The 25,392-nt window shown below is 44.4% G+C and overlaps 1 protein-coding gene across 4 annotated transcripts in view; it reads right to left on the bottom strand.

The window, feature by feature from the left end:
* Positions 1 to 25,392, bottom strand: part of LOC138268113 (dual specificity protein phosphatase 22-A-like) — a 210,092-nt gene that overhangs the window by 173,102 nt on the left and 11,598 nt on the right. For all 4 annotated transcript variants that reach the window (XM_069217501.1, XM_069217499.1, XM_069217503.1 and 1 more), the window contains exons 2-3: positions 24,685 to 24,718; positions 18,841 to 18,923 (exon numbers count right to left, since the gene is read on the bottom strand). In XM_069217501.1, coding sequence (XP_069073602.1) covers positions 18,841 to 18,893 — 53 coding nt within the window. In that variant the 5' untranslated portion in view covers positions 18,894 to 18,923; positions 24,685 to 24,718. The remainder of the gene's footprint in view (positions 1 to 18,840; positions 18,924 to 24,684; positions 24,719 to 25,392) is intronic.

Raw genomic sequence — 25,392 nt, 5'->3', positions numbered from 1 at the left:
CTGCAATCAAAAACAGCAGTTACACTTTGAAGTATGCCTTCTTTCTGGCATACATTTCAGAACAAACCGTATTCACGAGGACTACCCTTAGCCTTACAAAGTGTGGACATATGTTCAACCACCCCCTTTCCTTCTTTGAAAGTCTTTGGAAGGGTAGACATACATCTGAAAGAGCACACGGAATGCCACTAAATGTAACACAAGATTTGTAGTTTGCATTCCACCACATCTGTAATAAAGGCAGAATGCTACACAGTGTGCAACTATGCTGTGTTTCTTTTGAATGGGTGGCATAAGAAATCACCCACGTTTGACTGCAGTCACACGCCTGGCAGAAATTACAGCCTACAGCACTTCAAGTCTTTAAATACCCATGGCCACGCTCTTTTCCTCTTCTGCTTACATATGTTTTAGCACCAGACTTCCTCAACATCACTTAACATGTAGATCATTTAACTCAAGAGGAGTAGGAATGTGACTATGTGAAGAAAGGAAATGATGCTTGTATAAGGTATGCTGTTGTGGTGGTGATTGCCTTTACCCAAATAAAACCTACCCATTTCTGAAAACTAGAAACTATGGGAGAGTCTAGGGTGGAGTGACTAGCATAGACCCTGCAAGTTTTTGGTACCCAGAAGACCATAAGTAGGTCTGGGCGGAGTTCACGGAGTCCAACTCCATGGAATTCAGCCAGGTCTGACCCAGCTTAGCACTTCCGAGATCGGACGCATTCAGGAGGGCCATAGGCAGTGAAAGTTGCCATTTCAGGCCTCTTGCAGTGCACACTGGGCAGGCCGGTGCATAAGAGGCCTGAAACTGTAGCTTTCTTTCACTGCCCATGGCCCTGGTCTGAATTCAGGCCAGGGCCATAGGCAGCGAAAGCTGTCTGGCCTGTTGTGCACCAGCCTGCCCCATGTGCAGTGCACACTGGACAGACCGGTGCACAAGAGGCCTGAAACAGCAGCTTTCACGGTCTATGGCCCTGGCCTGAAATCAGGCCAGGGCCGCAGGCAGCGAAAGCTCCCATTCAGTCCTTGTTTGTGCACCAGTGTGCACAAACAACGATAGAAGAGACAAGGACTTACCTGGGTCTTCTCAGGGGTCCTCCTCCCCTCGTCGCCTAACAGAAACGAGTCTCCCCCAACAGTGGCTACCTTCCACAGTGCTCTGGTGTGCGCTGCAGCCCAGTTATGGGTGGCACATCCCAAGGGCAGACGGTCTGTGCTTGCACGGTGCAGCCCATACTGGGCTGCAGCACGCACCGGGTAAGTACCGCTCCGCTGGCGGGGCTAGCAGAGTTTTTGGACTTGCTCCACGCTCCAGTCGGAGCGCGGAGTTCCAAAAACTATGTTAGCTCCGCCAGCGGAACAGAGCTCCCTGCACACCCATAAAAATAAGCTTATAAGTCATAAATTCCCCACATTTATGTGACAGGAAGTTACAGATAAAGTGGCAAATAGTAAAAATTCAGCCACACAGGATTTTTACACGTCTTGTGACAATAACAGCAACCCACTTATGTGGGTGGAGCTTTGGCCCGGGACGGAAAATGGCCAGAAAAACTCCAAAAGGCATTATTTTGGAATGTGGACAGCTGCTGTATCCATCCCTGAGGTTGGATAGCACCTGTGACAGCCTAACAAGCCGAGACATTTCCAGGATGATGTCTCTTCCTTTCACCTCACTGTTTTCTTTTCCAAGAATTCCCTGCAAACATCAAACTTTGGGTGAAATCACAGAATTTCCTAATTTCTGTGTGGGATCGTTCTATAATATGCATAATTTGTAAAGAATGAGTAATGATGACCTAAGCTCTGCTCAGAAGATGGTGCCAAGTGCAATTAAATGTTGGCGCACTGAATATAATGTCTACATAGCCCTACATCCACCTAATGCCTCTAATTTACTACCAGACACTCTCTGCCCCTTTAGCTCAATCTTTCAGGTTCCTACTTTCTCCCTTTGTGTCATTATTTTCCATCTTTCCCCACTCCATCTTCCTGTTTTGTGTGTTTCTCCCTTTCTTCCTCTTGGTAAATGTCTGATGCAAAAATAAGTGGCAGCCCCTAAACATAAAGGGTGGAGGCCACCGCCAGCTCAAATAAGCACTGTTAATAAGTGAGAACTGATAGAGGTCTACTACCAAGCGTTCATACACTACTGTTAATAAAAACGATACCCAGCTGAGGAGAATGGGCCTATGACTGGGAAACTAAATACCCAGAAACTCACTGTTAAAACAGCAAAAGCTTTGATTTGAATTTATTTTGCTAGTCGGGCTGCGAGTTGCTGTGGTATTTGGGCCCAGGCTCAGCTGGCACCCAATGAAATCTACCAAACTCGGATAGTTCTGGAAGCTAAACGCCAAGGCTAGCCTAGGATAGTATGACTAGCGCGAATCTCAGTAGATGTTCTTACCAAGAATGCGCTGCAAATGTTCTAACTAAAAAATATCAAGGGCCATATTTATACTTTTTGACGCAAAACTGCGCTAATGCAGTTTTGCGTCAAAAAAATTAGCGCCGGCTAACGCCATTCTGAAGCACCATGCGGGCGCCGTATTTATTCAATGACGTTAGCCGGCGTTAGCCGCCGGCGCTGCCTGGTGTGCGTGAAAAAAAACGACGTACACCAGGCAGCGCCGACGTAGGGGGATATGGAGCTTGGGCGCCAAAAAATGGGGAAAGTCAGGCTGAGGCAAATTTTTCGCCTCAACCCGATTTGCGCCATTTTTTTCGACTCCCAACCCCCATTGAAATGACTCCTGTCTTAGCAAAGACAGGAGTCATGCCCCCTTGCCCAATGGCCATGCCCAGGGGACTTCTGTCCCCTGGGCATGGTCATTGGGCATAGTGGCATGTAGGGGAGCACAAATCAGGCCCCCCTATGCCACAAAAAAATAAATAAAAAAACACTTATCTGAACTTAACTTAATGTCCCTGGGATGGGTCCCTCCATCCTTAGGCGTCCTCCTGGGGTGGGCAAGGGTGACAGGGGGGGTCCCTGGGGGCATGAGAGGGCGCCTCTGGGCTCCTTCCGAGCCCACAGGTCCCTTAACGCCTGCCCTGACCAGGCGATAAAAAACGGCGCAAAAGCGGCCGTAAGTCATTTTTTTTTACCCTCCCACTCCCGGGCGCGAATTTTGCCCGGGAGTGTAAATATGGCGCACATGCCTCGGAGTCAATTTTTTAGACGGGAACGCCTACCTTGCATATCATTAACGCAAAGTAGGTGTCCACGCTAAAAAATGACGTAAACTCCATGGACTTTGGTGCTAGACGCGTCTAACGCCAAAGTATAAATAAGGAGTTAGTTTTGCGTCAGAATTGCGTCAAAAAAAACAACGCAATTCCGGCGCAAACAGAGTATAAATATGCCCCCAAATGTCCTCCCACATTCCGTACGGAATGGCTGCAGTAGATGGGCGAGTGTTGACCAGCACATATAGATTCTTGCAAACCATGGGCTTTTTTCTGAAAAATGGAGACCCGGAGGAAGTAGTGTGCATGTGGCCTGCAGTGACTATGGTATGGTGCAGTGGCATAGCTATCAATACTGCAGCAGGTGACGTGGCAGTGGGCCCGGCGGCACAAGGATCTGCACTGCACTCCAATGACAGTTGTGTTTTTACTATGAAACCAGTGGATGGAGAGATGATCACATACTGATGCGGTCATGCAAGTCGGTACTTTGTTCAAGCACCTGTATAGGCTTCCCTGCAAGGAACCTCTGACCGCCCCTGTCCCTGTGCCATAACCCAGTAGCCTGGCAGTTGCTTGCATTCGAAAGTACACGTTTTGTGGTAGTTGCCACGTCTCGCAGTTTCAGAGGAGTAAAATGCCGATACATGTGCACTTTGGTGCACAAAGCACCAAACCCCGCATGTTAGGCCCCATTTTAAAGGTCAAATAACTAGTAACAGGCGATCATTATCGCACTTTTTGTTTTTATTCCGATTCCCTGCTGCACTGCATTTAAAAGGTGCGATAAAATGCGCCCTACCGGATTAATCGCTGGTAAAGAGCACCCCGGTGAACTATGCCGCATGTTTGTAAATGGCATTTTTCAAGAGGGCCCATCATATTTTTGCTTTGATTGTGAACTCTAAATTAAACTCTTACTTTTCCGAATACTTTACGTACAATATAGCTGTGCATTGCCAGGCCAATGGAATATAGATATGGTAATTGCTGTTTTTTAATCGCTAAATAATGGCTCAGAGTTTCGATATGTAAAGCAAATCTTTCAACTCATTTACACTTTTTATTGACAATTGTGTTTTTTTTAATCGCCTTAACATAAATAAATGAAACACATTTTAAGAAGTATTAGCAAACAAGTACATAATATAACAAGGGAGAATTGAGAGGTAATAAAACGGGTGGAACCGATGTCTCCCGCTTTAATTACATGCATTTACTTATGAAATGTATATGTATGTAATTAACAAATATAAGATAGTTTCAAGAACAGGGACAATACGTTTATAGATGATGCAACTCTGCCATCTACTGGCCATAATGATGTTAACGGCTAATTAAAATTACGGTTTTACGTTTTTTAGTGGATTGTTGATGGGATTAACCCCAAATGAAAACATTAGGGACCCGAAATTAATTATATCGGGATGAAGCTCCTCAAATTAAAGTATAAGTAATTTATAGACCTCGAGTAGACACATGGGTATCGTTTGTTATTCTTTACTTCAAAACGGTGTACTGTGGTCTCTTATTTCTTGCTGTACCTAGTTTTAAGTGGTGTCTGGCACGCAGGAGACTCTAAAGGAGGGGCAGCGACAATTATTTGCTCCATTGGTTTTAGTTTGGATGTTGCTTTCACTAACTGAGGACAGAAGGCTGCATAGGCACGAAAAAGGTGATGGTTAAAAGGCCGCATTCCAGTTCATCCATCAAACAGACCAAAGTACAAATTAGCATTTGGAGTAGTTTTCTCGATATGTAAAGTAAATCACCAGCGCCAAAGATTATCAAGGCAACACAGATGTCTACTTTTGTTCACAATTTACAATAGTACACACGAAAGTACGGGGTTCTCTAGAAGCGGACGTCGCGGATATTAGCGTAGTCCTAGGTTGTATGTATTCCTATTTGGAAGGGTAAAGTCAGTGGAATGTCAGTTGGAAATTACCGAGTGGAACAGCGAGGGGTGGGAAGAAGGGAATTTCCTTTTACGGACTAGGTGGTCTCACACACTATATAGTGTCATGCTTCATCATTTGACCACCTAGACCCACCCAGGTAGGACAGTGCCACCTGGGCGGACTCAACCTCACTGTTAAAGGAACAGGAGGGAGTGCGTAAATAAACTTGTTTCTGGAAAGATCGGGATCCAGCTAATCTACTGAAAAACTAAAAACACCTAAGCAGACACCTGTGAAGAGCAACAAATTTAATGGTGGTGTCTGTCTGGTGTAGTTAAAAAGGGGGGTTGGGACACCTCTGTGAGGACAAGGACTCACAGGGTCACCTAACTAATTACTAGCCAACATGTTTCTGCCCTCAAAAGTGAGCCAATGAAGGTCTCGGGGCATTCGTCAGGGCCTAGGATCCCTACGTCTCACGTTGGAGGAAAATACTCTATGGGGAAATCAAAGAGTGAGAAAATGAAAAAAGAATGATCTACATTACCCAAGGAATTACCTTGAGGCGGCCTATGGGGAGAAAAACAATTAATTAGCACTCTGGTGGCACACAGCACTGCAAAACCAACCAACTACACACGTGTCAAGGGGATGCATTCATGCACGAAACACATATGTTCAAAAAAGGTAAAATACATGCGTGGAGTGACTGAGTGGGTATATCTACACAAGTGGACAGTCCTATCACTGCAGGGAATTATAGTTCTTACCCTTTTCTTAGAGGCAGCTAGCCTCTGGTATCCAGGAGGGGGAGTGTCCCCTTATAGTCACACACTAAGGGATAGAGATGAACATAAAGACGAAGTGAGGAGAGGAACAGAAGTAGGCAGAATAGATACAGAGGGAGCAATAGGGGGGGGAAAAGCAAGTTCCCATTAGGAACCCACTATTGCTGGTAGAAAAATACTGGTTAAGAGAAACCGAAGTGACTATAGACAAAAAAAGTAAGATTAAAAGCAATAAGGGCTTATCTGTGTTGCCTGTGATCCGGTATGCCACTCACTACATCAAAGGGGACGCTCGCCGTGCGCCTACTTCGTCCTCTCCTTGGACCGCTTGTGACAAGTGGCTGAGGGAGAACGGTCTATTTATGGCTGTAAGAAATTCCAGGTGCGCCCTGTTAGCGCGTAAATTGGAGTTCAATTAATGTTAATCACCGCCGCGGGCCTCTTTGCGTTACTAGCCTCGATATGATTGCCGTAATGGCGGGCGCACCGGCCAAGCCGGGGCGCCGGCATGAATGTGATCGAGTGCAAAGGCGGGCCTCTTTAGGTTGATGGCGCGATGTGCTTTGCCGCACCCGCGGGCGCCCCAGCAGTGCTGGGGCGCCGGCATGAATGCGGGCGAGTGCAAGGGTGGGGCCCGAGCCGGAAGATTCCGGCCCGAGCGCCACCAGCGGAAGGCTCGCGTTTACAGTGGCCGCTGGGAAATGTAGTTCCCAGCGGTCCCGTAGCCCAAAGGGCTAAGAAAGAAAGAAAAAACGAGGAAAACGAGGGAAAGGATAAAGAAAAGGAAGGAGAGGGGGGGGGGGAAAAGAGGGGGGGGAACGAAAGAAAGGGAGGAGGGAGAAGGGATATTGTAGAAGAAATGCAACCGGGGGGGGGGGGGAAGGGGAAGAAAAAGATAGAGCAGAAGCGGACGGAAGGGAGGACTCATAAATTAGTCAGAGAAATCATTTATTGAGTGTGAACCAAGGGATCTCATCATTAAGACCATTGGTGTCCGTGTGTAATCTCCAGACCCAACGTTGTTCGGTCTGGAGCAATCTCTGTGTCATATTGGAGGACGATGGAGATAGTTGCTCAATGACCGTCCAGTGTAAGTCATCTGCCGAATGTTTTTCCAGAAGGAAGTGGTTAGTCAATTTAGTAGCCTCTCGTTTACAACGGATCGTACTCCTATGTTCACAGATTCTCGTGGCGACCTTTCTAGATGTCATTCCCACGTATTTAAGGTTACAGGGGCATCTAATCAAATATATCACGTTTTTGCTGTTACAGTTGGTTAGGGATCTTTGAGCCCATGGAGTCTTAAGGTCTAGGTCTATTGTGGTTGACTTTTTGGTGAAACAGCAGACACTGCAGTTGCCACATGGGTAGTGTCCTCTTGGTGGTGGGAGGCCCCATAGTGTGGTTAGTGTCGTCAGGGAATTGTTTTTTTCTTCTTTGGGTCTTGTGTGGACAACCATGTCCCGTATGTTTGTGGCTCTTTTAAACGCATGTAGTGGCTGCTGAAAAGGTAAACCACCAGATATAAGGATTTTCCACTCATCATTGATGATTTTCTGAATCTTATTGGATAGTGGATTAAAGGTAGTCACACACACAATTTGTTCAGTGTCAGACGTCCTAGTGCGTGGTTGTAGTAGTTGGTCCCTATTATTATTCCCCGCTCTTTTGTATGCTCTCTTCACCAGATGTGTGGGATAATCCTTGGTTTGCAGCTTACTAACCAATTTCTCAGCGTGTTTGCGGTAGTTTGTGAGGGTGGAACAATTCCGTCGTAGACGTAAGAATTGACCAACAGGGAGATTCTCCCTCAGGGACCTTGGGTGGAAGCTTTTGAATTGGAGCAGGTTATTCCGATCTGTGGGTTTATAATAGACCTCTGTGGCTAGAGCCCCATTGCTTTCATAGATTGATAGGTCAAGAAATGCTAGTTGGTTGTCACCTATGGTCATGGTGAAGTTCAGGAAAGGGTTAGCTGTATTTAACCAATTTACAAAATTCATCGCCTCATCTCTAGTTCCTGTCCAGACCAATAGAATGTCATCTATATATCGTTTCCAGAGTTTAATCTGCTGGGAAAACGGGTTGTCATCGTGGTTGACTACCTGTCTCTCAAAGTGATCAACATAGAGACATGCTAGGCTAGGTGCGAAAGTGCTACCCATAGATGTACCCTGTATTTGCAGGAAAAAGTTATCCTCAAACTTGAAGTAGTTCCTTGTGAGAGCCAAATGTGCCAAGTCAAGTATGAAGTCAGGCGGTGTACGTGACTCTCCTCTATTGGCTTCCAAAAGGTCGCTAATGACCTGCAGAGTGGCCTCCTGGGGAATGTTGGTGTATAGGGATTCTACATCCAGGGTGATCAACAGTTCTCTAGTTGTGTCAAAAGCCACAGAGTCTAATAAGACTAACACATCCGTCGTGTCTTTTAGGTAAGTAGGATCCTAGGGTTAGGATTCCCTACTTTTATATTCTCCCTAAAATGCATAAAGGGAAAATTCCCCCACCAGGGAGACCTATTGTATCCGGGATCGGATCGGTTCTAGAACCCCTGTCTCAATTTGTGGATTTCTTCCTTCAGCCATTGGTCAGAAGAATTCCTACTTACCTAAAAGACACGACGGATGTGTTAGTCTTATTAGACTCTGTGGCTTTTGACACAACTAGAGAACTGTTGATCACCCTGGATGTAGAATCCCTATACACCAACATTCCCCAGGAGGCCACTCTGCAGGTCATTAGCGACCTTTTGGAAGCCAATAGAGGAGAGTCACGTACACCGCCTGACTTCATACTTGACTTGGCACATTTGGCTCTCACAAGGAACTACTTCAAGTTTGAGGATAACTTTTTCCTGCAAATACAGGGTACATCTATGGGTAGCACTTTCGCACCTAGCCTAGCATGTCTCTATGTTGATCACTTTGAGAGACAGGTAGTCAACCACGATGACAACCCGTTTTCCCAGCAGATTAAACTCTGGAAACGATATATAGATGACATTCTATTGGTCTGGACAGGAACTAGAGATGAGGCGATGAATTTTGTAAATTGGTTAAATACAGCTAACCCTTTCCTGAACTTCACCATGACCATAGGTGACAACCAACTAGCATTTCTTGACCTATCAATCTATGAAAGCAATGGGGCTCTAGCCACAGAGGTCTATTATAAACCCACAGATCGGAATAACCTGCTCCAATTCAAAAGCTTCCACCCAAGGTCCCTGAGGGAGAATCTCCCTGTTGGTCAATTCTTACGTCTACGACGGAATTGTTCCACCCTCACAAACTACCGCAAACACGCTGAGAAATTGGTTAGTAAGCTGCAAACCAAGGATTATCCCACACATCTGGTGAAGAGAGCATACAAAAGAGCGGGGAATAATAATAGGGACCAACTACTACAACCACGCACTAGGACGTCTGACACTGAACAAATTGTGTGTGTGACTACCTTTAATCCACTATCCAATAAGATTCAGAAAATCATCAATGATGAGTGGAAAATCCTTATATCTGGTGGTTTACCTTTTCAGCAGCCACTACATGCGTTTAAAAGAGCCACAAACATACGGGACATGGTTGTCCACACAAGACCCAAAGAAGAAAAAAACAATTCCCTGACGACACTAACCACACTATGGGGCCTCCCACCACCAAGAGGACACTACCCATGTGGCAACTGCAGTGTCTGCTGTTTCACCAAAAAGTCAACCACAATAGACCTAGACCTTAAGACTCCATGGGCTCAAAGATCCCTAACCAACTGTAACAGCAAAAACGTGATATATTTGATTAGATGCCCCTGTAACCTTAAATACGTGGGAATGACATCTAGAAAGGTCGCCACGAGAATCTGTGAACATAGGAGTACGATCCGTTGTAAACGAGAGGCTACTAAATTGACTAACCACTTCCTTCTGGAAAAACATTCGGCAGATGACTTACACTGGACGGTCATTGAGCAACTATCTCCATCGTCCTCCAATATGACACAGAGATTGCTCCAGACCGAACAACGTTGGGTCTGGAGATTACACACGGACACCAATGGTCTTAATGATGAGATCCCTTGGTTCACACTCAATAAATGATTTCTCTGACTAATTTATGAGTCCTCCCTTCCGTCCGCTTCTGCTCTATCTTTTTCTTCCCCTTCCCCCCCCCCCCGGTTGCATTTCTTCTACAATATCCCTTCTCCCTCCTCCCTTTCTTTCGTTCCCCCCCCTCTTTTTTCCCCCCCCCCTCTCCTTCCTTTTCTTTATCCTTTCCCTCGTTTTCCTCGTTTTTTCTTTCTTTCTTAGCCCTTTGGGCTACGGGACCGCTGGGAACTACATTTTCCAGCGGCCACTGTAAACGCGAGCCTTCCGCTGGTGGCGCTCGGGCCGGAATCTTCCGGCTCGGGCCCCACCCTTGCACTCGCCCGCATTCATGCCGGCGCCCCAGCACTGCTGGGGCGCCCGCGGGTGCGGCAAAGCACATCGCGCCATCAACCTAAAGAGGCCCGCCTTTGCACTCGATCACATTCATGCCGGCGCCCCGGCTTGGCCGGTGCGCCCGCCATTACGGCAATCATATCGAGGCTAGTAACGCAAAGAGGCCCGCGGCGGTGATTAACATTAATTGAACTCCAATTTACGCGCTAACAGGGCGCACCTGGAATTTCTTACAGCCATAAATAGACCGTTCTCCCTCAGCCACTTGTCACAAGCGGTCCAAGGAGAGGACGAAGTAGGCGCACGGCGAGCGTCCCCTTTGATGTAGTGAGTGGCATACCGGATCACAGGCAACACAGATAAGCCCTTATTGCTTTTAATCTTACTTTTTTTGTCTATAGTCACTTCGGTTTCTCTTAACCAGTATTTTTCTACCAGCAATAGTGGGTTCCTAATGGGAACTTGCTTTCCCCCCCCCTATTGCTCCCTCTGTATCTATTCTGCCTACTTCTGTTCCTCTCCTCACTTCGTCTTTATGTTCATCTCTATCCCTTAGTGTGTGACTATAAGGGGACACTCCCCCTCCTGGATACCAGAGGCTAGCTGCCTCTAAGAAAAGGGTAAGAACTATAATTCCCTGCAGTGATAGGACTGTCCACTTGTGTAGATATACCCACTCAGTCACTCCACGCATGTATTTTACCTTTTTTGAACATATGTGTTTCGTGCATGAATGCATCCCCTTGACACGTGTGTAGTTGGTTGGTTTTGCAGTGCTGTGTGCCACCAGAGTGCTAATTAATTGTTTTTCTCCCCATAGGCCGCCTCAAGGTAATTCCTTGGGTAATGTAGATCATTCTTTTTTCATTTTCTCACTCTTTGATTTCCCCATAGAGTATTTTCCTCCAACGTGAGACGTAGGGATCCTAGGCCCTGACGAATGCCCCGAGACCTTCATTGGCTCACTTTTGAGGGCAGAAACATGTTGGCTAGTAATTAGTTAGGTGACCCTGTGAGTCCTTGTCCTCACAGAGGTGTCCCAACCCCCCTTTTTAACTACACCAGACAGACACCACCATTAAATTTGTTGCTCTTCACAGGTGTCTGCTTAGGTGTTTTTAGTTTTTCAGTAGATTAGCTGGATCCCGATCTTTCCAGAAACAAGTTTATTTACGCACTCCCTCCTGTTCCTTTAACAGTGAGGTTGAGTCCGCCCAGGTGGCACTGTCCTACCTGGGTGGGTCTAGGTGGTCAAATGATGAAGCATGACACTATATAGTGTGTGAGACCACCTAGTCCGTAAAAGGAAATTCCCTTCTTCCCACCCCTCGCTGTTCCACTCGGTAATTTCCAACTGACATTCCACTGACTTTACCCTTCCAAATAGGAATACATACAACCTAGGACTACGCTAATATCCGCGACGTCCGCTTCTAGAGAACCCCGTACTTTCGTGTGTACTTTGAATTATAGGGAGCTAAGTACGGAGTGTTCCTCCATAGTTATCCCCCCTCCTCCCTCTTCCTCTCTCCATGTGTAATCACAATTTACAATATGCAAGTACAAAATTTAAGTATGTTTATTCATGTAACATGTTGCAAATACTTGGTGGCAGCATGCATATCTGCAGCTTAGATTAACAATTCAAAAACATTTTCACTGAACTTATTTGCTCACAGCATATTATGTAAGCCATTAAAGTAGTCAATGATGTCTTAGAATGCAGAGGCTGTCAGTGTTGTATTTATTCTAACAGGGACATTCCTGATCATGGGTGTGAGGAACACAGGTCATTAAATGGGGGGCGAGGGAGGCCCGAAACATTGAGCTCCCACACAGTTAAGCACCCAAAGAGGCAAAAAGCATATTTCAATGCGGTATCCTGGCTTACCCTGGTAAACGTGACTCCGAAAGACAGGATTCTCTCGGAGAAATTGTATTTACGTAAACAAATTATATAGAAATATTCCAAAAATGTAGAAAATAATATTAATTTAGGAATTAAAATGACACCGAATAGCACACAGAGGTAAAGAGGTTCAAAAGTTATCATTTTTTCTTTAAAAGAAAAGCATATTGCATCCTTGAGCCTTGGTGACGTTTCAGGCTGACTGTGATGTAGGATGAGCCAAGTAAAGCTTAACAGTACAGCCCCGTCAATACTTCACTTTTGGACTTAGTCTCCCAGATAGAAGTCAAAATTCTCCAGCAGGGCAAGGTTGGATGCTCTATAAACGGTTGTATGACGGAACAAGACATTATTTACCGCTTATTTTTTAGCACGTATTTGATTTGACCTTGCATGCCATTATCACGCATTATTTGTCTAGCTAAGGTATTAGTAAGGTAAGTTCAAATATATGTTTATATATTTATCGTTTTGGGTGGAGACCACCCAAACCCCGATACCTACACCTTGAATGGATGCGTGGTAAAAACGTGGGTGGTAAATGCGTCGTAAATTTTCTGCTTTGTAAAAATCGCGTTTTGAAGATTGGTTTCCCCCCGGTAGACTAGCTTAGAGATCCTGCTGAAATGTGTAATTTTATGTGTCAAAAGATCCGAGTGGGACCGATTTGAAATATTTAACATTTGACTTCTACATTAATTTTAGGAGATGCATATAATTAATTTCAGGTCCCTATTGTTTTCATTTTATGTCCATCCCATCAAATTTCTATGAAAACGTAATTTTAATTAGCCATTAACATAATTTTGGCCAGTAGATGGCAGAGTTCCGTCATTTACAAACATACTTTCCATTTTCTTGTAACTATCCTATACTCAATGTTGGAATCACTTGACTACCTTTGCCTACACTTGATCAGGATTTGGACCTAGTCACCTTTTTGCAGCTCAAAATCGCCGATGTGGGGCAAGGATCAAAGCAGCTGCTAGGCATTGCTTAATGATGTTAAATACTTGATTTTGTGGTACTGCTGGAGCTTCCAATCTCGCTGTGAAAAGTTGGGTAAACCAAGAAATCCTGCTCGCATGAAGTTGCATCCTTGTCAGATAATTTTGGCTCCCTTTCCTTATCTTTCTGATGCTGAAAAACATTCGGCAACCTGAGAAGTTTTTATTTAGCCTATTTTCCATCTCATCACACCTAAAGTTTATAGACTGCTATGGACAGCTTCTAGGGTGCCAGGGCACATGTACCAGTGGGACCCAGGCTCAACCACTCTCTTCAGTCAAGCACCAACACAAACTCAGTCCCAATCGGTCACGTGGGTCTTCGGCGAATATGCTTTTATTTGTCCTTCATTTCTCTGGCACTATATCAGGGCCGCTGGTCTGAGCCCTGACAAGCAATAACACATTTTGGACACACTCCAAAGCAGAATCCGAGGCCCCAGTCTTCTCTCAAGCAGATAGCAGCAGGCCTTTCCTCCTGCTTGTCTTCTTCCAAGTCCAGTGGTGCTTCCAGCTGAAGGCGGTGACAGCCCCAGGATTTAGTAGTAACTGTGCAGTGGTCGGTAAAGAACCTTTACCACATCCCTCTTAAGGTCTCACACTGGATCCTTCCCATATTTTCAGCAGTTCTCTTGCGGTCTGGCTGATGTAACTTCAAAATGCCCTGTTGCAGAAGTTTCCAAGTTGGGAAAGCATCATTTCAGCTGCTAGAGCTCTCCTACTGCTCTCCCCCCAGCAGTCCCACGGAGGAAGAAGGGGGAGTTTCTCTTCTCCACCTGTGAAGAGGCAGTACAAATGGGAACTGGTCCCCTGACACCCCAAGGAGTGAAATCAGCCTGGCGGAGACCAGATCAAACTCAAATTATGTTGCTGCCTTCACATAAAATAGACAACAGGCACAGTTTCTGTGCTTCTTGTAGCCGTTTGGTACCCACTCTGTCCCCTTCGCTCGCATTCATCAAATGATCGAAGATCCCGTGACAACCCTGTCTTCTGACCAGGTAACCTCCAGAGAAGCAGCTGCACCAGATAAGGGCCATAGACACCTCATCTGGTCAATGCTGCACTGGAGAAACACAGTTCCTGTCACTGCCGGAAGAGGGAGTCTTGAAGGCCCACTTTATTTGCTGCCATATAGTTCAGGCAAGGGGGGGGAGGGGGGGATGGGGGAGGGCTTTTTTTCTAAAAGTAAACTTTGTGCCATTTGACTTAAAACCTAGTTTTACCAAAGTATGTTAGAAAGACGTATCTTCTAGGTACGATAGTGTGGGATGTTATCCTCTAACAGGCTTTTGCAAAAGTGAGAGCCTGCTTCAGCCCGTGCTGTGAGAAAGCACACCAGTGTTGTATTTCACAGGTCCCGTTTATATACATTATGCACCTAGGCCTTATGAACTCCAACACACTTTTTGCAGTTGGCATAGCTAATGTTAGAAGCAGGCTTTTCAACAGGTCATAAAGGTGTGACTTGACCTGGGCCTTCTGCAGCTTTCACCCATACCAGGCAATGATGCTATGTTTTAAAATGCCCCATCTTAGCAGTGCACGTCTACCCTGCAGGCCACAAGCAATACTTGACTTGTATGCAACTTGTGCAGTTGTTTAACATTTTTACTGTGGCCTTGTAAACAATCATATAAGCTATTTAAAGTTAGTCAATTACGTGTCATACGCATGTTCTGTGAGGTGTTTAGCAACCTCGTAGTACAGAGCGATACTTCCAGCAAATCCAGGCGAAAACATCTGGGGAGATCTGAAAAACAATTACACTGTCCTACACTTTTTTTTTTTTTTTTTTAAAGCAATACTGCCTCCCTGGCTACCTTTCCCACACAAAGCTCACAAACGTAACACTATTTACCCTGTGGGATCTTCACCCGCCTAAAAAGTTTTATAAAGACCAAAATATAGATCTGCCAGTTCTATGGTGGAGGTCACCTCTCAACTACAGAAAACAGCTTCTTTTTTATTTTTAAGCAGAGTATTTTTTTACTTATTGTTTTGTAAACATATGCATGTTGTCTTTTGATGGTAACATGCTTACCTATTATTGCTTTCACACTTTGAATGTCTATTTTATGTTTGCAAAAAGGAAGATAAATCCCAAGCTTATTAAGATTTATTAAATACCTATGCGTTTAATATGGCCATTAAAGAAATCATTAAACACTTTAATTTTACACACGTTATCCAGTAAAAAAGTCTAGCATGAAAAGACACAAGAGGACCTGCAAGGAAGCAACTGGACCCTTTTCAAGCATGGGTTCAACCAGGAAGAGGGGCAGAATATGGATAAGCTGTGGCAGAAAACAGGCGGCGCCTGCCTGAGCATCGATCCTGTTAGACATTCAGCCATGTTCACTGTCACATCACCTGAAGTAGGTTGACTTAAAACACTTTTTTGGACCATTATAAATGTTTTGCACTGATTTTATTTCAGATGAAAGACTTCCTTATTGTAGCACACACTGAGGCTTGCTGCATACCCCATTTTTGTTGAATCTCTATGGCCTCATCCTAGAGTTGCTAGTTGCATCTTTTGAAATCCTCTTTAACTACTGATTCTGTTGACACCTAAATGAATTCTAGTAGATTGGGATTCAACAGCATTAATCCTAAGAGAGAGATTCAGCACCATCTGTAACTGCATGATAATAAAAAGGCTGGGATTAAATGTCAATAAAGTTGGAGTGCTGGTCACCTGGACAGAGACAGGCTCCGGACCCCTAGTTCAGGCCTGAATCTATGAACCTTTTTGTTTCCTCTGCACGGACAGATGGTTCATCCTGGTCAGCTTCCTTCGGCGTAGCAAATTGTTGTAACCTCTTCAGTATGTTCGGTATCACCCAAATACCCTTTAAAATTGCATTTTTTGCCTCTTAACCGGCTTGGCTCTATATGTATAAGCAAAGGCTATAGAAGATGTGCAATGGAAACAGCAGGTGCTTGGTGCAGGAAGGCAAATTACCTGAACAAACACTTGCAGTGTATCCACAATGCAGCTATACATCATATATCCTCTCCTTACATATAATTTGCAACTACAAATGTCTGGGTGTTACTCAAACAGCCTGCTGGTGATGATGCTTGCATTTTTGACTGTGAAGTCCCATCAGTATGTCTCTGTGTATGCACTATGGCCTTCCTAGAACATACTTTGAGTTGCATCATGCTTCAACATAGTTTGTGCTGGGGAGACACCCTTCTCCTTTTTAGACTATGTTATGGAACTAGCTGCCATTAAACGTTCAACCAACCTTGCAAGATCTGGTGTGTCACCGATTAATCAAGACCCGGCAGTTTAATTGATAAACCAAGGTTGACTATAACTTTCAGTGGAAAGTTGTCATAGCTCAAAGAAATCCCCACTGTGGCAGTGTATTTAAAACAATAATACCACTAGATATGTATAGTGGTAGAACAATTCTGGAATGACAGTAGTTCAAAGAGAACATCAACTACCTGGCAACAAAATCAGTGAAACCAAACTGAAATAACTTGTTTTGTATTTTGTTTAGTAGTAACATGTTTAAGGAATCTGGCTTGTAAATGTATCCATTACATGAAACTTTAGGTAAACTTTAGATAAAGTGCCATCTGAGCGTCTGATGGCACGTTCAGGGCTGCACTCGGAACCCTGTTCAAACAGGAGTTTGCACAGGAATCAGAATCATGAATTGGGGCATAATTATCACATACTAGCAGTTTCTCTGGCAGGACAAATCTCCCTTCATTTACTGGGGGAAAATGCCCATAATAAAGTCAAAACATGCATAATTAGTTTTTTTAAATACCAGTACTGCATCTTATGTTTTATTTCCAAGCTGAAGTCCTAGAATACTAGGTATTTACCGCACCTAGTAACTCTTCACCCAGAGTTACTTGCATTGAAGTGTGGCAAATGAATGTATGTCGGAACGACGCCTGCCGGAACAACGAATGCTGGAACGACGCCTGCCGGAACAACGAATGCCTGAACAACGAATGCCTGAACAACGAATGCCTGAACAACGAATGCCTGAACAACGAATGCCGGAACAACGAATGCCGGAACAACGAATGCCGGAACAACGAATGCCGGAACAACGAATGCCGGAACAACGAATGCCGGAACAACGAATGCCGGAACAACGAATGCCGGAACAACGAATGCCGGAACAACGAATGCCTAAACAACGAATGCCTAAACAACGAGTTCGGAACAACGACCTCGTTGTTACCATTAATGCCTTTACCACAAATGCGTTAACAAGGACTTTTCGTTGTAAAGGCATTCCTGGTAAAGGCATTAGTGATAGGCATGCATTGTTCCTGCATGCGTCACCCCTGGCCCCCCACCCCCACCCCTAAAAATTACTGTGACCCCCCCAAAACCATACTAACCCCCCCACCCTTGCCCCTAAAACTACCCCAACCCCACCTCCTCCTTAAAATTACTGCGACCCCGACCCTACCCCCAAAACCTAAAACCCCCACCCCATCCCTGAAGCCTAAAGTACCCGAACCCCCACCCCTAAAACTAGTCCGAGCCCCCCACCCTGCCCCTAAACCTAAACCCCCACCCCAAACTTACCCGACCCCCCAACCCACCCCTAAAACCACCCCAACCCCCACCCCAAAACAACCCCAACCCCCACCCCAAAAACTAAAAATACCCCGAACCCCCACCCCACAACTAAAACCCCAACCCCCCACCCGCCCCAAAAACTAAAACCCCTACCCCCCCCACCCCGCCCCTAAAACTGAAAATACCCTGACCCCCCACCCCATCCCTAAAACTAAAACCCCAACCCCGCCCCTAAAACGGAAAATACCCCGACCCTCCACCCCTAAAACTAAAACCCCGACCCCCCACCCTCGCCCCTAAAACTGAAAATACCCCAACCCCCACCCATAAAACTAAAACCCCGACCCCCCCACCCCGCCCATAAAAATGAAAAAGCCCGAACCCCCCACCCCGCCCCTAAAATTAAAACCCCAACTCTCCCAACCCCCGCCCCACTTACCTGAGTCGTCACCTCGTCCTCGTCAGCCGATTCCATTGTTTGTGCCTTAACCACACATGTGCGTTGTTCAGCACATGTGTGGTTAAGGCACAAAACAACGAAGTCGTAGTTAAGGAAAGCGTAGTTCTGCTTTCGTTGGCCACAACTTCGTTGTTCCGGAGTCGGCCTTCAGGGCGTTTCCCGTGGCAAATACCCCATCCTATTCCGTACAAACTGTAATCGGATTCCAAGTCGAAAGTATTTCAGTGTATTTATTTCTCTGCATGTGCATCTATGTTGTGTGAATATATATTTAATGTTTGTTGGCAATTTCATAAAGTTTCATCTTTTATTTTTTTTGTGATTTTATTTGGGTCCTATTTAATAAAATGTACGTTTGTAGCCCCTTGCAAACATGCATATGGGTACTCAAACCTGAGCATGTTACGTGTGTGCTTTTCATTTGGATATTAAAAAACTACAGCACAAAAATAAACAGAACCACCATCAAACATGTGAAAGACAGCTACTATTTTTCGATCTTTTTGTTCAGTTTCTAATGTTTTCGAGTGCATTCTCCGAAAGGCGTGCAGGCTGTATTCTCAAACTCACCTCCAGTCGAGGTTCAGCGTTGTTGTGCACAGATAAAATGTGGGTGACTCCATTCTTGGCAAGAGTTTCTTTGTCTTCTGAATCTGTTGACAGACAGTTGTGCACAATAAAAAAACATGGTGTGGCCTGGTTCATAATATTACAAAGGTCTTACCTGTGACCTTTCAGTATTTCAGGGTTTATACAATAACTTACCCCCACAGTCAGTATGTCAGCAGTGCAAGGGTGGAGATCAGTGTCTGACCCACAAGACCATGTTAAAGATAATCGGTGGGAGGGAGAGTTCATTCAGTTGTTAATAGAACACAATGTGTGTCCCTCACCTGGGATTTGAAATTTACAAGATCTCTCAATAATATCTAGCTAAACTATGGGGTTACGGTCTGCTTTTGGCAAATTATCTTTTTAAAGAAGATTTCCCCTCATTTCCACCAAAAGGCATTTGTGTCCTCATAACTATGCCACTTCAATGTTCCTTTTCATGGCTGTCAAAATAAATCAGCTCAAAGCCATAGATAGTTGAAAATGTGGAGGTTTGTTAATAAAACTTCACTAGAGACATAATGGTACTTTATTAGCAGAAGTGACTCAGCCGGCTTCCAGTGGAAGAACTGATTGGGAGTGTGGTAGTCCCACTGTGCACTCTAGCAAACTGGTCCCCATCCATCCCTATCTGAAAAACTATTTCCTACCATCACAAATAGAGAGATAATCTGGCAAATTCACTTCTTTGAAGTGCCTAGAATTAGATGAAAACAGAATCAGTAATCAGGATTTTCACTACTATTTGCGGATTTCTCTACCACTGACCATTCAAGCACAATCATTTCATTACTTATGGAAGAAACCTACGAAGGGCAGAATTTTCCAGTAACAACCCATCACTACTGCTGACCAATATCATTCTTAGCACCAAGTAGCCAAAGGGTAATCACGTGCTCTACTTTGCTTGAATGAAATCAAGAAAATTGTACACATATCCCTAATAAACATGTTCCTTCCAGCAGATAATGTGTGTTTAAGGTTCCAGGCTCGAGTCTGGGTAACTAGCCCATCTTGTATAGGGTGGTGATGTGACAGATTTACAGAAGGATTTTTCCTAATCTTAGCCATTAACCAAATGATTTGTAATTGGGGCAATCCACTTGATTAGGGTTATGGGCAGGGTTGCAGACTGTAGGAAGTCCGGAAGATCTCATCTACAGCTAATAGTTGTAGTAAAAGAACTCCCTGATTAGGCTGATAATCAGAGACAGGTCGCATTGGAACCTCCAGGCCCATACAATTATACTGTAGGCGCACTGGTCTTCACTGGGCGTGACCAGGAACCACAATAAGTACACCCTGCAGCTCAGGGTAGGCTAGTGAAAAGATGGGACATGTCAGTGTGAACAAACTAACCCAAGCTGTCAGTGAGGGGGACATTCAGTCTCCTCAGCCAGTGTTTCTTGAAGATAAAAAGCTTCTACATTAGTATAAAATCTGCCAAGCCATGAGTTAACGCTGTTGAGGCAGTTGAGGATATGGCCTGCCCTAGCAACCCAGTGGGTAAAATGATATCATCCAAGGCCCTCAAACCTTGCAGGGGGAGTTGGGTGAGAAAGAAGAGCAGCTTATATTGGAAAACAGAATATGAGGGACTTCTTTATGCTGGAGGAAATCAACAGCTCAAGGTCCTTTCAACAGAAGCTGCATGAGGACAGCCAGTTTATCGGTAGGTTCCTTGCCTGGTCTCAGTGAGTTAAACAAAATTTGTAATGTAGTACTAAGATCCTAAACCCTGCTTCAAATCTTGTCTTGTCTGAGGACGGAGATACTGCACAATTATTTCTCCATCACCATAGAAGTGTGCATCAAGATGTGTGTGCCTAATTAGGCTAGCACAACTTGACTGAGCTCAACAGACAAACTTAACTACTAGCATCTCGGAGTAGGAGGTGATGACAGCTTTGCAGAACATACCTAATGCCAAAGTCTGCAGTCACAATGTCTTTCCAACCGAGTTTAACAAAGCAGTTTCGAAGGAGCCGCTTCCTTTTTTGACAGAGTTTTTTAATTCAATTAGTGAAGGCCATCTACTTTCAAGTAGTCAAATCAGTACTCGGATCTCTTTTTCCTTAATTATAAAGCAATGTTAGCTAAAGTCAAAACCCTGTTGGCAAGATGGACGACTCTCCCATTGACCTCAATCGGGCGAGCCACTTTGGTCAAGATGTTCATTTGGCCTTTATTTCTTTTTCTATTCTCAAATCTCTCCATGAAAATCAAAGGATTTTTTAGGGAGCTAGATTCTCTTATTATTAACTTTGCCTGGAATGGCAGGACTTTGCGAGTCAAATATCTTATCCTACAATTAGATAAGGACCAAGGTGGGCTGGGTCTCCCAGATTTATTTTCTTATTACTAGGCATCATGGCTGGACACAATAGACCGTAGGGGGCGGAGTCTCATGGATTTAAAAAATTTCTACTTTCTAGGATGGCCCACAAAACCAGAATTGATCTTCCTGCGCTTCTAAAAATGTCAAGTTTACCGAAGCGGACAAGATCTATAGTACTAGTCAACACAGCAGCTGCTTTGAAACACTTTTATAGCAAAAGGCAACCACCATCTTGTCATGAGTGAGTGCTCATCCTTCGGATTAGATATTCCTATTTCTCAGGGTGTGAAATATCCATGGACATGTGGAGGTTGTGGCGCAATGGCCATAGCTGCTGACTTTGCAGCTGCAGAAGCAGGTTGGAGTCTCAGCATTGCCTCAACATCCTGCGATTGTGGGCAACTCACTTAATCTCCTCATGCCTCCCGAAAATGAATGTTTCCTTGTGTAAAGTAACGGTGCTCATGTAAAGCATTCCAATACCTCCGGGTCGAGCTCAAGTTATACAAAACCACAAAAAAAAAAAAAAAATGCTAAGGGACTTTTTATTGGATATCTGCTGCAAACCGGACAGGTCTGGGGTCAGACTGTCACAGCTTCTCACATTGCTTCCTGCAGATTTCAAGGTTTCTTGCAAGTAACTGTAGGAGATGAGCGAATCTAGTCAGGCCTTCATAAAATTGCTTCTCTGTATGAGGCTGTTGGGGATTGGTAATTGCTATAGAGCGTTATCGAATGGCGTGGGTCTACCCCTGATTAATAACTTTTTAGACAAACTTGCATAAGTTCTTGGGTGTCGGATGTCTCCTGACGAATAGGAGAATGTCTCCATGGTTGGATATTTTAAAAGCATGGACTTTCTCTTGAGCTGGTTGGCCTATTATACTCCATCTGCAATTCATAAAATGTTCCCCAGTATCCCAAATCAGTGCTTTAGAGATCAGTGGTTCCCAACCTTTTGACTTCTGTGGACCCTCATTTTATCAAAGCCCGGGGACCCCCACTGAATCAATATTGGAATCCGGGGACCCCTACTGAGTCATTACTGATAGTTGGAACCTAATATTATTACATTTTCTAAGTAGTCGCGGACCCCCTGACGAGGCTTCGTGACCCACAGGGGTCCCCGGCCCTCAGGTTGGGAACCACTGCTTTAGATGCATGCAGCAGGAAAAGGAGTTGCACATCTTTTATCTCTATCCTAAGTTGACCTGTTTTTGTCAGGATGTATCTTCAACTCTTAGCGAATGTTTGCAGACCACGATTTTACCTAAGGATTTATTGGTCTTATTTGGGGTGTCCCCCGCTACTTAGAAGGGTAAGTTGCATGTGCAACGTTTTCTATTCACCTCCTCATCGGTCGCTCGATCTCTGATCTTACAATACTGGTGGACCTCGAAGCTATCTACAGTGAAAGGCTGGCTAGATAAGCTTAGGAGATCCTCGACTTCTGAGGAAGCATATGCCTGGCAAATTGATGCTTTAAAGCGTTATGCAGATATCTGGCATCCTTTATTTAGGTACTTGAATAGTAAGGCACTTCATGCCTGGCTGCGCACCACAGGGAGTGGTTGTAGGCCATGAGTAATGGCAATAATGATAGTCATAGAAACTGAAATAACACACTCATGCACTTTATCACTCTGCCGGAATTTGCACCGTCAGAGTAACTAATCCTCCCTGCACTTAAATACCATTATTCTTTGTTTGCTGCTATTGTTCCAACTGGCCTGATCCTGGGGAGGCCAGGCATGTCTGGTATCTTTTCAGGATATACACAAAGGCCAAATCGATTGACATTATACACTTCTGCACTTTACTCTCTTTAATGTTGTTTTTTAATGCTCTCAGACCCTGATGATCTAGACCCGTTGCAGTTTTTATCTTCCAATTTAAGGTGAATACCAAGTGAGATTATATTTATGGTTTGAGCAATGCACTTTCTAGTTTTCCGTATGTACTTTAATTCTGTTTTAAGTGTTAAAACTGTGTACGTCGATTCGGCTTGGGTGTGAGGGGGCTATGAACGCATATACATTTTTCTCTATTGATTCGCTTTTTTTTTCTTTTTTCCCCCAAGTATATCTTATGCTGCCTACTCTTTACTTTTTCAATATTACTGATGTGTTTATAACTCTATTTATGTAATTAGGTAAAGCTACTATGTTAGTGGCGGACTGTCTCAGTCATTGCCTATGATACCACTGCTCAATGAATTAATACATTAAAAACAATTTAAAAAGGTTTTTTTCATACTCAACTAACTAATCTCAAGTCATCAAACTAGGCAGTTCCTGCATCAGGCCATCCACTGTGCTCCAGAGGCTCTCTCAAGAGTTAATCGTTTCTCCAGCACTATTCAGCCTCCACCTCAAACCTCTGGGCAACATTATCAAAGAATCTGGCTTATCATACCTTTGGTATGTGACTTTTACACAGCTGTACCTGACGGTCATCACTTTGAAGCACATCATCCAGGTCCCCAAAACACTTGGGAACATCCAAACCTGGTTGACTGCCCATCACCCCAAACTCTATGCCATCAAAAAGAGTTTCACCTCATCTCTTCTTAGGCTTGCCACTCCCTAATTCAGGAATCAGTCCTCTCAGCCAACTCCATAGAGTGGTATTTGTCACTGATCGGCAACGTCAATCCCTGGGCTTCATTCTTAACTCACGATCATACATTTAGAAGCATTAACTCCTTAGGCAGCAGTACTCATCTCCAGATTGACTTAGGTTACAGGTTCAAACAGCTTTTTATAGATCTAGATCTCATGTTTGTGACCTAAGCTCTGGTCCCATTGGAATTGTAAGCTAGGGAATCAATACTTTCAGTCATTCACAAAATGTACCTTAATCCACTAAAGGTACCCTTGCAGTCTGCAACATGCCTGATCTCTGGGAAAGGTCACTCTCAACACATCTCCCTCCTGCGTGCTCTTCGCTGGTGATATGTTAAGGGCAGAGACGCTTTCTGACTTGCTTCCCTTGTCCACACATTTCTTACTACCATACAAATAAATGTACGAATCCTGAAGGATCCCGGCAACTATGCAGTTCACTCTCCTGCTGGAAACCCCAGTTTTAAAAACATAGATTAAAATAGTCGTTCTTTGGTTGTGGTACAGTGACCTGGTACAACATTCTGCCATCCATCCATATCATCTTCTCCTTTGGCACATTCAAACAAGAACTCAAATCCTTTCTCTATTTGCCACGCCCTTCTCCTAAAAATAGTTCCTACCTGTCTCCTCCAACCGAAGAGAATTGGATTCTTGATTAAATGTATATACTGCTTGATTGTCATTTTGTGTGCAGTACATATATCACTCATTTAACAATTGTTATTACATTCACCTACGAATTACATTAAACATGTTTGTAAACTACTCTGATGCTGCAGGGCTATGTCACACTCTAAAAAAACATAATAAATAAAGCAAATTAAAAATATAACTCACCTCTAATATTTCCAAGGTAGAGCCCACCAATAACCTATTTAAGACAAACACATGACAAATTAGACTTCTTGCAAGAACCTAATGAACATCAGTCTTGGTTGAAGAATTTGAAAAACAGTCACAGTCTCCGCCAATGACCATCTAAGAACACCAAAACCTATAAAATAAAATAAAATGTCTGTAAAATGTACACAAAAGGTAAGCATGGGTCACATTAGAGACCGCCGTTTCAGTTGTTAAAAGCTAAAAATTATGTAATAAAGCCCTACAAGCCGTTTTGTTATTCAGTTCTATTGGGGCAATTACACCCCATCAATTAGTGACACTTCAGGATTCAAAAGTTAGTGATTTTCTGGTTGGGCGTAAGGGTAGTGAAAAAGTTTCATTTACGACTTTTCTTAGGACAGAGCAGTGCAAATGTAAGTTATAAAGTGGGACCTGTACTGCTTCCCCCAGGAAGGCAGTACGGAGGCAGATAGATGGCTGCCCAGCAGCTCCCCCTTCTTTCTCGGGTCTTTGCAGACCAAAGGGAGGCAGGCTGCTGTGAGTGGCCTCTTACTCTGCAAACAGCCGTCTCCCGTGCTTGCTTTAGATCAGGGCAAAAACAAGGCAGACAAGATCTCTCTCTGTGATGCGAGCTGCTCTAACATAGCTGCTGTACGTCTAGCACTCGCTCTCCCCCGTCTCATTCTAAGGTGAGCACACAGC

This window comes from Pleurodeles waltl, chromosome 12 (genome assembly GCF_031143425.1).
Source record: "Pleurodeles waltl isolate 20211129_DDA chromosome 12, aPleWal1.hap1.20221129, whole genome shotgun sequence".
Taxonomy (NCBI): domain Eukaryota; kingdom Metazoa; phylum Chordata; class Amphibia; order Caudata; family Salamandridae; genus Pleurodeles; species Pleurodeles waltl.
Note: the sequence above shows the minus strand (reverse complement) of the source record. Positions and strands in the feature narration are given on the sequence as shown.